This window comes from Sorex araneus, chromosome 11 (assembly GCF_027595985.1).
Source record: "Sorex araneus isolate mSorAra2 chromosome 11, mSorAra2.pri, whole genome shotgun sequence".
NCBI classification, from domain to species: Eukaryota; Metazoa; Chordata; class Mammalia; order Eulipotyphla; family Soricidae; genus Sorex; species Sorex araneus.
The window spans coordinates 46,957,656-46,971,173 of NC_073312.1; the positions used below are offsets into that span (position 1 = coordinate 46,957,656).

General features: G+C 51.3%; 1 protein-coding gene across 2 annotated transcripts; it reads right to left on the reverse strand.

Annotated features, from left to right (window-relative positions):
* Positions 1-2,998: 2,998 nt before the first annotated feature.
* LOC101557248 (glutathione S-transferase theta-3-like) lies at positions 2,999-11,257 on the reverse strand. Of its 2 annotated transcripts, XM_004607568.2 has the most exons (5): positions 11,112-11,257; positions 9,172-9,259; positions 4,984-5,134; positions 3,637-3,813; positions 2,999-3,321 (listed from the first exon to the last, which is right to left on the reverse strand). In XM_004607568.2, the coding sequence occupies exons 1-5, from the start codon at positions 11,221-11,223 to the stop codon at positions 3,127-3,129; spliced, it is 723 nt and encodes a 240-aa protein (XP_004607625.1). In that variant the 5' UTR covers positions 11,224-11,257; the 3' UTR covers positions 2,999-3,126. The 2 variants fall into 2 exon arrangements, with proteins under 2 accessions (XP_004607625.1, XP_054975042.1); XM_055119067.1 differs by lacking the exons at positions 3,637-3,813; positions 4,984-5,134 and having other exon boundaries at positions 3,070-3,321.
* Positions 11,258-13,518: the final 2,261 nt, after the last annotated feature.

Here is a 13,518-nt window from a genome sequence, read left to right on the forward strand (position 1 = left end):
CAACTTCGTGTTCAATGTAGGAATCTGCGGTTCTCCATCCAGATACCCTGGGCTCACTGCACCCCTGCACAGCCTCGCAGACATCTGCATTTGTGGTTTCTTGTATTGGTGACAATCTTATCCTATAGTAAAGTTCCTTTTACCAAACGGTGGAAGCCGGGGTTAGAGCGATAGCACAGCGGGTAGGACGTTTTTGCCTTGCACGTGGCCAACCTGGGTTCGATTCCCAGCATCCCATAGGGTCCCCTGAGCACCACCAGGAGTAATTCCTGAGTGCCGAGCCAGGAGTAACCCCTGTGCATTGCCGGGTGTGGCCGAAAAGGAAAAAAAAAAAAAGGGTGGAAGCCAGGTACCAGGTACAGGTGGAATACGGGTACCAGAATATTTACAGTACCCTATAATTTCTATAAGCAAAGCAAAATGTGCTCTTTATATGAAACCTAGAAATCAGCACAGAGAGAAAACACAGGGAGAAGCATGCCTTACTCGCAGGTAACCGCCCTGTATGTTCCCCTGGTCACCACCAGGGGTCAATCCTGACCAGAGCCAGAAATAATAATCCCTGACCATCAGAGTGTGGCCCCAAAAACAAAAATAATTTTTAAATAATAGTAAAATGTATAAATCCATTGTTTTGGACAAACATTACAATAATTGCTCAGTGTCATCTTCAGTCAGTTCCCAGAAAAGACATCATTAAGAAAAATTACATAAGATCCTTGAATAAAATCATTTTGTGGAACCTGGTGGTAGAAAGGGAGGGATTGTCTTTTTTCCTTATTAACTTTGTGACAAAAGGACTTTGTTGGGGCCAAAGAGATAGTAGATAGGTAAGGCATTTGTCTTGCACACTGCTGACCCAATTTCGATCCTCGTTGATTCCCTGAGCACTGCCATGAATGATCCCTGAGCACAGAGCCAGAAATAAGCACTGAGCATAGCCAGGTGTGTCCCACTCCCAAAATTAAAGGACTTCGAGTGAAAATACTTTTTTCTCTTTTGGGGGGAGCAGGGTACACACCCGGCAGTGTTTAGGACTCCTGGCTCCACACAGTATTTAGGAATCACTCCTAGCAGGGCTTGGGAAACCATATGGGATGCTGGGGATCAAACTTGGCTTAGCCACATGCTAGGCAAGCGCCCTATCCACTGCACTGCCACTTAGGGCCCAAGTTAAGTTTCATTATTAAAGAAGTTGCATACTCCTATCAGTGTTGTCAAATCATTTGAACTAAAAATAAAATGTTGAAATTATGTGGGTGTATATGCACTGTCTGTAGCACTGTCATCCTGCTGTTCAATTTGCTTGAGCGGGCACCAGTAACGTCTCCACTGTGAGACTTGTTCTTACTGTTTTTGGCATATCAAAAATCATGGGTAGGCGCATATGCTGCCTGAGCCCATGTGCTGCTTGCACCCATGTGGCAGAGTACACGTGTCACCCGAGTACATGTGTCGCCCACATCTCCCCTCTTGAGATGTGTACTTTCATGCTTTTGTACTTTTGTGTCTAAAGCTCAGTTATGTGTAGGGGCTTTCTCCACCCTTGGAGAAAGCCCGAGTTCTCTCTTGAGTACGTTTTTCTTACTATTCTCTCTCCCACTTATCCCTTACTCCTTCCCTCAGAAACCTCTAAATAAAACCTATTTACTTCACACAAAAAAAAATCCATGGGTAGCTTGCCAGGCTCTGCTGTGTGGGCGGGATACTCTAGGTAGCTTGCCCGGCTCTCCGAGAGGGACAGAGGAATCAAACCCAGATTGGCCGCATGCAAGGCAAATGCCCTACCCACTGTGCTATTGCTCCGGGCCATATTTGGGTGTATATGAATGATTCCAATTACAATAAAATTTCTTTACGAGTGTACCTGTGAGGGGAACATCCCTCAAGTGACAGGTAGGACCGTTGGGATCTGCTTTTGCTTTTTTCCCATTAGTACTTCATTGCATGACTCCAACATTAGAGGGTGACACAGGATAGATTGTGACCGTCTTGAATGGAGCACAAAGAACTAGGGAAGGAATTACAAACAGGTCTGGCAGGAAAAGGTCTCTTGGCAACACCTGTAGGGCAAGAAAAGAACCTGGCACTTCCTTCCCTGCAATGAGGCCCGTGAGTCAGCCCTGCACCCCTGTGGGAGAACATGCCACTCCCGAGGGAGGAGAGAGAGCCAGGAGACAAGGAGACAAGACCATCCTAATTCAGATGCTTGCCTTTCTGCCTTTCTGCCTTTCTGCCTGCCTGCCTGCCTGCCTTTCTTTTTTCTTTTCCTATTTTTAGGCCACACCAGCCCCCAAATTTTTCTTTTCCTATATTTGGGCCACACAGGATTTACTCCTGGCTCTCTGCTCAGGGATCACTCATGGTTGGGATTAGACGACCACATGGGGTGCTGAGGGTTGAACCTGGGTTGGCCATATGCAAGGCAAGTGCCTTCCCCTCTGTACTATTGCTCCAACCCCTCAGACACTTTTCAAGGGTCAGACTCCACATGTGACCTGTGGTCAGCCCAGGAGGAATGTCCCTGACAGGCCTGAGGGGAGCCTTGGAGTGGGGGTGTCACCTGATGCAGCCTGGGACCGTGAACTTTCAGGAATTCAAAGCCAATTTCTCCATTTGAGGAACTGAGAAGACAAGGTAGTGGCAGAGGCCAAAAGACCAGGAGGGGCTCTAGGCAAAGGCAAGAAGGGTCTCTGCGGACAGTGGAAACAGTTGGACTCTTGCCACTATGGGAGCTGGGAGAAGGAGCTAGAAAATGATGGGCCATGGCATGCACTAGAGGGGAGTGACAGGGGAAGGAGGTGGTGGTAGTGGTGGTGATGGTGGGGGGTAGCCTCGAATGCCAAGTTCAAGTCTTGCCCTGGAACTTCAGGACTGAGAGGTACAAAGGAAAGTTACAAATAGAGGAAGTACAGGGTCAAGCCTGTGTTTACTGAACTCTTTTTAGAGGGTTTGTGGAAGTTGGAGGCCAACAGACAGAGAAGAGAGAAAGTACAGAGACAGATGCTTGTGGCCTGCGTGCAGGAACGTGGTCACTGTCGGGGAGGTCAGTTCCAGCTGACCACTGGAATGTCAGAGTCTCTGTCGTGGCCACTGATGGTGACTCTCCAGGTCCAGCCTGGCCCCTCAGCGCAGAAAGACCTGCAGCAAAGGCTTCAGTTTCTCCTTTACATCAGCGTCTGCTGGAGGAAGGTCCTTGATCTTCATGATGGCAGCGTGCGCCTCCTGGAAGAGGCTCTCCCCCACCGCGGCCTCCACGCGCTGGCGCCACGCATCCAGCTTGGGGCGGCTCTTGAACAGTTGGCAGCCAACGCTGACGGGCTGTGGGGAGAGGGAGTCGGAAGAAGGGGCTGAGCACCATCGAGGGCTGGCCCCGGCTTGGGGATAGCAGGGGTGAGTTTCCCTCCTCTGACACACTAGTAATGGGCTGGGATCTTCCCCCAGAAGACACGGGGAAAGTCTTCACTTCAGAGTGGGATTTTGAAGCCCCATTTTCCTGATGAGATCACTGAGGCTCAGAGGGTAAAATGATGCAGCCTGGAAACACAGCTGGAAAGTCCCATGTGAGCCGATACACTCATTTCCTCCCAGGACACCTCCCTGCCCAGCAACCCGTCCCCACCGCATAATACTCACATGCATCAGCTCTGTGATGGCTACCAGGTCAGCTATAGAGATTTGGGGCCCAGCAAGAAAGGCCTGATCCTTCAGGAACTTGTCCTCCAGAAGCTGCAGGCACCTGTCCAGCTCAGTCAGAGTGGATGCCAAGACCTCAGGAGGTACTGGCTGGCCCACGAACTTGGGGATAATCATCTGGTGGGTGGCAGGTAGAGAGAAGACTCAGGATCTGGCCAAAGCCTGACCTGGTTCCTGCTCTCAGGCCGTCTATCACCAGTCCTTTGATTTCTCCTTGCTCCCAGCCACTCGCCTCTTCCCACCGATGAGCACCACCGGCCAAAACCTCATCTACTCATAAAGGCACAGTCTCAACCACTCCCTGAGTCCTCCAAAGCATCCTATAAAGATCTGCCAGCAACCCCCATCGACCCATAGCTTCTCCCTGCATACAGGCTTCCATGACTCCCCGTTGCCCTCACCATCAAGGCAACACAAGGACCCTACCAGAGACTCATCCTCTGCTGATTCCTCTTCCTCCATTCAGGGATACTTAAAATGGCAATGGGTTTGTGAATCCCCGGGTCAGCCAGCCTGGGTAGGGCCAAAAGTTGAATTTTCCCCCAAGTCCCCAGCTAATGCTGAAGCTCCTGGTTCATGTACCATGTTCTAAGCAGCAAAAGTACTAAGCCAAAAAAGTCTCTTTGACTTCTCTCCATTGGCCTTCAGATGTGCCAGACTCCCCCCGCAACTTGTGTAAGTTGGCCCCTAGAGGATCAAGAAACATGCACTTCAGGGGACAGAGGGGTGGTACAGCAGGCAGGGTGCTCGACTTGCACACAGCCGACTCAGGTTTGATCCCCAAAATCCCATATAGTCTCCAAACCCGCCAGAAATGACCCTTGAGTACAGAACCAGGAGTAATCCCTGAGCACTACCAGGTATGACCCAAAATCCAGAGAGAGAGAGAGAGAGAGAAGGAGGGAGGGAGGCAGGGAGAGAAAGAGAGAAAGGGGGAGAAAGGAGAGACAGAGAGGAGAGAGAGGGAGGAGAGAGGGGAGAGAAAGCAGGGGGGAAGAGAAAGGGAGAGAGAGGGTGAGAGAGGGAGAGAGAGTGCGAGTGTTATGTCCCGGCAGCTTTAGGACCTCGGAACCTAGGGGAGTCTCTCCTTGACTCTGTGTCTCAGCTTCCTCCTGGGAAAAAAGCTGATCAGAACAGGGACCCTCTGGCATCTAGAATTTGGTGTTGGGATGTCTCAGGTATGACAGAATTTTTTAATTAGGAAGCACCCCACTGAGCACCCTGGGAGGGGTCCCTTCCTCTCCCCCCATCCCTGCCTGTGTGCCACTTGGCCTGGGTGGAGCTCACCTTCTGCCACAGGGCACGAGTGCAGCTAGTCCGCAGAGTCGTATGCTGCCACGCCAGGTACTCATCCACACGGGCGCGAGCCTGCAGGTCCTGGGGGTACCAGTGATCGGGCGTCTCAAACTTTCGGCTCAGATACAACAGGATAGCCACACTGTGGGACATGAGGTGGGTGAGAGACGTCCCGGGGACTTGCTGCCATTCCAGGGACAATGATGTTGACATATCTTTCCCCAGCCCTGCAGAGTGGGGGGTTTCCCCCCTCTCAGGGGCTAAGTAGGCATGTACTGTCCAGAGAAGCTAGATGACCACCCATGGTGACACCCCTCTACACTGGGTCAACCATGAGAAATGACGATGCCCAGGGAAGGGAAGTGCTTCCGCATGGGGGCTTCAGCAAGGAAGGGGGACCTGGGCCAAGGTGATGTAACAGCAGGTAAGGCGCTTGCCTTGCACATGTTGACCAGTTCAATACTTGGCACCCCCTATGTCTCCCAGAGCCTGCCAGGAGTGATCCCTGAGAGTAGAGCCAGGACTAAGCCCTGAGCACAACTAGGTGTGTCCCAAAGAAAAACAAACAAAAAAAGAAGGGGAACCTGCCTGGAGCTTGAAGATAAGAGCATAAGAGCAACTAGGGTACCACACCCCAATATATGGACAGGCCGGGTGCAAGGTCCATTGCCCCCTCATGCTCCCGAGACAGGTCCCGACAAAGCAGTGCCCTAGCCCTAGTGCTCACCACCCACTCAAGCCTACAGCCCTCTTCCTGGCAGTCTTCCCTCCCTTTCCCATGCTCCTGTGGGGGTGCACTGCCCAGCAATTATAGGCACTAGAGTCAAGAGAGTGTGTCTGGCTCTTGCCCCACCGTGGGCAAAGGGGGCTCTCATTCAGTCACAAAACCTGGAGGCCTGCCTGGCTTCTCATTGGTTCTCCACCTCCAAGCCTTCAGAGCAAACCCTTGTGTCAGCCTTCCAGAGACCCTCAGCTCCCCCAGCACTTCCCCCTTTGATGTGAACCCCAGCACTTCTTGCCTGGACTAGTTATTAGCCTTCTTACCCCTTGCAGAGGGATCCTTTAAAGCCTAATTTGGGCGGCTGGAAAGATAGTGGAGTGTCAAAGCACTTGTCTTGCATGCAGCAGACTCCAGTTCAATCTCCAGCACTGTATGCAGTTCTCTAAACACCACCAGGAAAGATCTCTGAGCACAGAGCTAAGAGTAAGACCTGAGCAATGCCTGGTGTGATCCCAAAACCAAATAACAACAATAATAATAATAATAATAATAAACCTAAGTACCACACCCTAAGTTGCAAGATCTCAAAGGGCTCATATTTGTTGGGATTTTTGTTTGTTTGTTTGGGGGTCACTCCCAGGGATGCTCAGGGGTTACTCCTTATTTTGCTCTCAGGAATTACTCCTGGTGGTTCTCTGAGTAACGTATGGGATGCTGGGGACCAAGACTGTACTCTGACTTCAAACCCTAGAGCATATGTTTTACACCTAGGAAGCCAGGTTCAATCCCTGGCATCACATGATCTCCTGAGGATCAGGCAAGTAGTGACCAAGAACTGCTGGGTGTAACCAAAAAAGCTCATTAAATAAACCCTAGGAGGTTATAACTCTCCTGCTTTTGAGACCATCTCATGGCACATGTTCCCAACGTGAAATGCCAGTTTCCACATGTGCAGTCCTCCAGCCTCATCCCTGCCCACTTCTATCTCCTCCCTCACCATGCCGACCTCCTTACTCTTCTGTCAGTAGCCCAAGTGTTGTCCCAACTAATGGCCTTTGGCCTCACTGTCCCCTCCACCCCAAACCTCTTTCCCAGGTGTCTTGCATCTCCACTTCTGCGGGTCTGTCAGATGCTCTCTTCAAGAGAAACTTGGGGCTGGAATGATAGTACAGTGGGTAGGGCATTTGCCTTGCACGCAGCTGACCCAGATTTGATTCCCAGCATCCCATATGGTCCCCCAAGCACTGCCAGGAGTAATTCCTGAGTGCAGAGCCAGAAGTAACCCCTAAGCATCTCCTGGTGTGACCCAAAAAGAAGAAAAAAAAGAGAGAGAGAAACTTGACCTCCTCTTCAAAATCTCCCCATGGCCCCCTTACAAAGCTTATATACTCTTCATGATGCACTTCTCATACATTACTCAAGCAGCAGACAATAGGGAGAGGCAGCTAATAAGGAGGTACTGGAAAGCAATGATACCAAGTGATAGAGGAATAAACTAACAAATAAAACCCCAGAAATTACTCTGTCCTAGCCCTGAAGGCTGGGCCCACTTCATGCACACAGGAACTGAGGTCGACAAGACTCTCACTGGCATCAGCATCGGCCCAGGAAGGCTGGACCACCTCCAGAGAGGATGGCCTCCAGCAGGAACCAAAGGCTGTGACAAGAACATGAAGGTTGGGGCTGGAGCGACAGTATAGTGAGTAGGGTACTTGCCTTCCATCCCTGGTACTGCATATTGTCCCCTGGACCTGTCAGGAGTGATCCCTGAGCACAGAGCCACAAATAAGCTGTGCACAGCTGGGTGTGGCCCCCACCACAATATAAAGAACATGAAGGTGGACCACGACAAATTCAAAATTCTTCCCAGCAACGGAATCTTCTCTACATAGAAAGCCCCAAGTGGAGGCAGTTTGGGAGGAAACCTATAAAACCTATTCTGCCAAGCTATGGCAGCACATCTCCCCATTCTAAGGGCACCCACATCTCAATTTGGAGTGTGGTATTCATCTTTTTACTTCATAGGAGACGCCCATATTCTCTCTTGATCATATTATTCTCTCTTTCCCTCCTCATAACTTCTAAGTAAAACTGTTTTACTCCCTCTTCATCTTGTCCTGAAATTCTTTTCTGCAAGGGAAGGTGACAGGCTTGAAAAGAACCTGGACAGGATTTAGAACTGATTTTTTTTTTTTTTTTGCTTTTTGGGTCACACCTGGCAATGCACAGGGGTTACTCCTGGTTCTACACTCAGGAATTACTCCTGGTGGTGCTCAAGGGACCATATGGGATGCTGGGATTTGAACCCGGGTTGGCCACGTGCAAGGCAAACGCCCTACCCGCTGTGCTATCACTCCAGCCCCTAGAACTCATTTTTTTTCTCCTGCAAAGAGCAGTTCCTCACTCCAGCCCGAGTTCCACAGGTCCCTGAGCACTCGGGTGGTGGGAACTAAACCCTGTACCTTATAGATCAAGTGAGACTTGGGTGCAATCTGACAATTGCTGAGTAGAGCTGGTAGGACATAAGAAATCTCACAAGGGTGATTTTGTCACACCCACAGATTTTATCACTCCTAACCCTCCAGAAGGTCTGGAGCGATAGCACAGTGGGTAGGGCGTTTGCCTTGCACGTGGCTGACCCTGGTTCGATTCCTTCATCCCTCTCGGAGAGCCCAGCAAGCTATCGAGAGTATCCCACCCACATGGCAGAGCCTGGCAAGCTACCTGTGGCGTATTCAATATGCCAAAAACAGTAACAATAAGTCTCACGATGGAGACGTTACTGGTGCCCACTCGAGCAAATCGATGAACAAAGAGATGACAGTGCTACAGTGCTAACCCTCCCAGAGGTTTGCCTGGGCAATGGGGTGGGTAGAAGGGGAATAGTGAACTCCACTCTCAAGGTTACGCCCTTTCTCCTCCCCAGTTCACAAAAGTCACCTGCAACATAACCCATTGACAGAGATTTACATAGAATGTGAGCTCCAGGAGGGCACTCACTGCCTTACAGATATTCACCGCCTTGACCTCAGGGGCCAGACAGATTCTGGCCCTCATGGGCTCTTAGCAAACAGCCTCTGAAGCTCTCCAGGTGCTCTTGCCCTACGGTATTCATGGGAGCAGTGATGCCAAAGTGCTGAGTGCAGCTGCTGCACAGTACTTACTGCCCTTCTGCCTTCGGGCTGGGTGGGCCACGTGGGCACCTGAGAGTAGCCCCAACTTGTTTTCCGTGACTTTGTGCCAGCCCCTCCCAGGTCCCAGATCCAGGCGTACAATGCAGGGCAGAGCAGGGGCACCATGATTGCAACAGCACCCTGAGCCCAGAGCACCTTGGACTGTTTCAGCCACACCCCTCCACCATGTACCTACACGCATAGGTACTGGGGCTGTCCACGGTGGACACAGATTTCTTGCCCTCTGCCCTCATGAGACCCTGAAGCAACCCAGGGGCCAGCTACCTCTCAGCCAGGGTAAAATCTCCATCCTTCAAGGCCGGAACCTTCTTTAAGGGGTTCACTTGGGCAAAGGCATCACTGTGGTGCTGGCCTGTGGGAGAGAACAGTGGGTCAGTGGGGAGAACACTGCACTCTTGGATCCACCGGCCCCATCCCAACGTCCAGACACCAGCGTTCTAAAAACAGGAAAAGGGAGGCCACCCCCCTGGCAATTCTGTCACCGGCGCTGAGCCTGCCAGAGAGTCACGCTTCCTGGGTTCAGCCCCCGAGGAATCTGGGCCAAGTAGCACCTCAGCTGGAGTTGGGGCAAGATGGGGCAGGGTGGGGACCCCCAGGAGCCGCAATCCACCCTCTCCCACCCACAGCCAAGTCCACCCATCTGGCAGACACTCCAGCTCCTGCTTGCTGTTGTCGTCCACCTAAGTCACTTTGCAGGCTGTCACCTGCCATATTCCGGAGCTCCAGACACCTCCCTCCTGCTGGGAGCACCTGCCCACTCAGGCACCGGCCTCCTGCAGCTCAGCACATTGATTTCCATGCTAGTCTCACCCCCAAAGGGGAGCCCAGGCATGACATCTGAGGAGCTTCCCAAATGCAGTCATGCTACAGGCATACCAATAATTGTGTGTGAAGCCTGGCCTTCACACCTGCGGGTTTCTCTGCCCTTCTTTTTCTATTGTTGTTTTGGATTTTCTTCTTTGAGCCACACTCAGCAGTGTTCAGGACTCTCTCCCGGCTCTGCACTCGGGGATCACTCCCGGCGGGGCTCTGGGGCTCCTAGGGATGGGGTGCTGGAGATCAAACCCAGATCAGCCCCATGTAAGACAAGTCCCCTACCCTCAGTATTACCCTCGGACCCTTCTTTGCCCTTCTCCAGAGTGGAGACAGTCACCCCTCCCCACTCTCCCACCCACTGTCTCTGTGGCCAGCCTGTCCCTTAATCATGCCAGAGAGTAGAGCAGGAGTTGGTAGCACACCAGACGGTGGCCAGGCCGTATTCCCCACAGCAGAAGGTGAGCAGGTCCAAATAGCTGGGTTCCCCTCTCAGCCTGCCCTCCAGACCAGTGACAGGCCTGCTCAGTCACCATTCTGGAAAGGCAAAGGGGGTCTGAGCACAGGTAGGAGCAAAGAGGAGAACAGATCCAGGTGACCAACCCAATCCAATGACAAATACAGGAGTTGAGAAGGCAGAGTCTCTTCCTACTAGAAAATCAGGAATAGACTAGGAGCAGAGTGTTCTCCAGACCCCGCAGAGGGAGGTACTGGGATTCTCCCTCCATTTTCTTACACTCCTCCCCACTGCCTTCTACTTGCTCTACTTCCTCTTAATCTGTATTTTGAGGAATGTATTGTATTCCCAAGGCGGAGATGGAGGCTCTTTTAAAGATATACAGCGGGGGGTGGGGTGGGGGTGAGGGGTAGAGCGAGAGCTCAGCGGGTAGTGAGCTTGCCTTGCACTCATCTGACCCAGGTTCCTTCCCCAGCACCACATATGGTCCCTTGAGCACCACCAGGAGCAACTCCTGAGTGCAGAGTCAGGAGTAACTCCTGAACATCACCAGTAGTCACAGGCAAACAAAATTTATATATATGTATTATATATGTATATATATAAATATATATATACACATACATATATATATTTTGAGGCTGAGGATGTAACCAAGAGTTAGAGCACTTATTTTGCATGTTTGAAGCACTAGGTTCAACCCCCAGCAGTGCAATAATAATAAATATGTTATAATGATAATAATAAAATAATAATAATAATAATGACACAGATAGTACTAATGCAACAGTTTCTGCTCTGGCAAGTCTCTCTACTCCCTTATGTGTGTACGTGTTACTAGACCTTGGGGCCACGGGAGTGGGCATGGTTGAGGAAAGGTGGGTCCTTGGGCACAGAGTTGACTCAGACCCTGGGGTGTAGCGGCCCCACACACCTTTGAGCAGCTCCACCGTGCGCATCTCGAAGGGGATGCCGTTCTTCTTGGCGAAGATGTAGACGGCGCGGCAGGGCTGGGACAGCAGGTCCAGGTAGAGCTCCAGGCCCATGGTTGAGGTGTTGGGGTGCGGCAGGCGTCCCGGGGACAAGAGGGTGAGCTGGACCGGCAAAGGGGAACTGCCAGAGCTCGGAGCCTGCAGCCTCGCGCCACTAGCAGCCCGCGCTCGGCCACGCCTCCCTCCAATCCATTGGACGGCTCGGGAGAACCTTGGACCAATGAGCAACACCCTTGGCTCAAGGAACGCTGGGTTTGCTAGATAAGGCGGGCACAAACTCGCCTCTTATCTTTCTTCTGGGACCTCAGTATCTAGCGTCGTCAAATAGGCCAGAGAAAAGAGAATGCCAATGAATGAGAAGGAGCAGGTGGGGGAGAGAATGTAGAAACGGGCCCGCGATAACATAAGGGTCAAGGGTCTTGGAAATTTCAGTGATGTGGAGGTGAGTAAGCATGTATTTCAAAACCACATGAGTCAACACTCGTGGAAGCAAGTGATGCAAAGGTTAATAAGTAACTTTTGAAAGTGGTTTCTAAAGAGGAGAGATGGGAAGAAGGAGGAAAATTTGGTCATTGTTGGAGGGATGCTGACACTGAGAATGGTGGATTAGGAAAGGTATTATTGAAGGATATCAGAGACTTTGTTAACAAATGCTTTTTAAAACAAGGGAAAGAGGGCCCCGAGTGATAGTATAGGAGACAGGGCATTTGCCTTGCTTACCCAAAGCCAACCCAGGTTGGATCTCTAGCACCCCATATGGTCCCTGAGCACTGCCAGGAGTGATCCTTGAGCACAGCCAGGCAGCCGGGTATGCTCCACCCCAAAAAAATCAGAGAGAGAGAGAGAGAGAAGAGAGAGAGAAAAAAAAGGAAGGAAGGAAGGAAGGAAGGAAGGAAGGAAGGAAGGAAGGAAGGAAGGAAGGAAGGAAGGAAGGAAGGAGGGAAGGAAGGAAGGGAGGGAAGGAGGGAGGAACGGAGGGAAGGAGGGAGGAACGGAGGGAGGGAGGGAGGGAGGGAGGGAGGGAGGGAGGGAGTGAGGAATGGAGGGAGGGAGGGAGGTAAAGAGGGAGGGAGGAAGGGAGAGAGGAAGGAAAGAAGGAAGGAAGGAAGGAAGGAAGGAAGGAAGGAAGGAAGGAAGGAAGGAAGGAAGGAAGGAAGGAAGGAAGGGAGGGAGGGAGGGAGGGAAGGAGGGAGGAACGGAGGGAGGGAGGGAGGGAGGGAGGGAGAGAGGGAGGAAGGGAGGGAGGGAGGGAGGGAGGGAGGCAAAGAGGGAGGGAGGAAGGGAGAGAGGAAGGAAAGAAGGAAGAAAGGAAGGAAGGAAGGAAGGAAGGAAGGAAGGAAGGAAGGAAGGAAGGAAGGAAGGAAGGAAGGAAGGAAGGAAGGAAGGAAGGAAGGGAGAGAGCATAGAGTGAGCAAAGGCAACGATGATGAAAAACTGGGATGTCAAGAAGGGTGTCTCCTGCACAGGCCCCAGTGAATTAGGGTCAAAGGGCTAGGCAGCCAACGATCTGCCCAAACTGCATCCCCACACCTAGGAAGGCCAAGAGAGAAGCAGCTTTAAAATTCTGGGAACACAAACGGAGGAGAAAGGAGGTGAGGAGACTTTCCCCACATCTGGTGATTAGAGTGGCAGCTGAAAAAGGTGTGTGGACCCCTGCTTCCTGCAAGCCCTAAGGCTAGGAAGAAATGATTCCCCCTCAGCCAGTTTTCATTTTCCAGGTCATATTCATTACATCTCAGCTAAACTGTCCTGGAAAAATGATGGGGAGTTGCCCCTCTTCCCTAGAAAAATGCTGAGATGCAACTGCAACTTTCTTTGCACAAAGTCCCCCTAACTAAGACCCTGGGGCTCCTAAGGCCTATGGCTGTGATGCCCCCATTTCTTAAGAAAGTCTCCTGGGATAAAAAACCTGCCCCAATCCCAAGATTCAAAAGAAACCCTTTGGAAAGAGAATCTGTTATTGGAAAACTTAAGAACTATAAATAGACTTCACTGGTCCCCCACACTCCTGATTGAAAGAAGACTTAAACTTCTTTACATTGCAGTATGGTGGATCCAGGAAAGCATCTTCCTGGTTTAATGCCATAGTCCTTTCCAGGCTGGAGGATGGAGAATATTCTCCACTCCTCTTTCTCCCAGTGGCCTGTCCACCACGAGTCACCTTTGGCCAGATTACTGCAATAGCCAATCCCCTACTTCCTCCCTGGCTGCCCTCCAGGTCAACTCTCAGAGCAGCCAGAAAATTATTCTCAAAAACAATCTGCACATGCCACTCTTGTTTGTGTTTGGAGTTCCTAGGCATGCCATTTCAGGGCTCATGTGACTGAGTCCCGACCAGGAAAGCAGCTG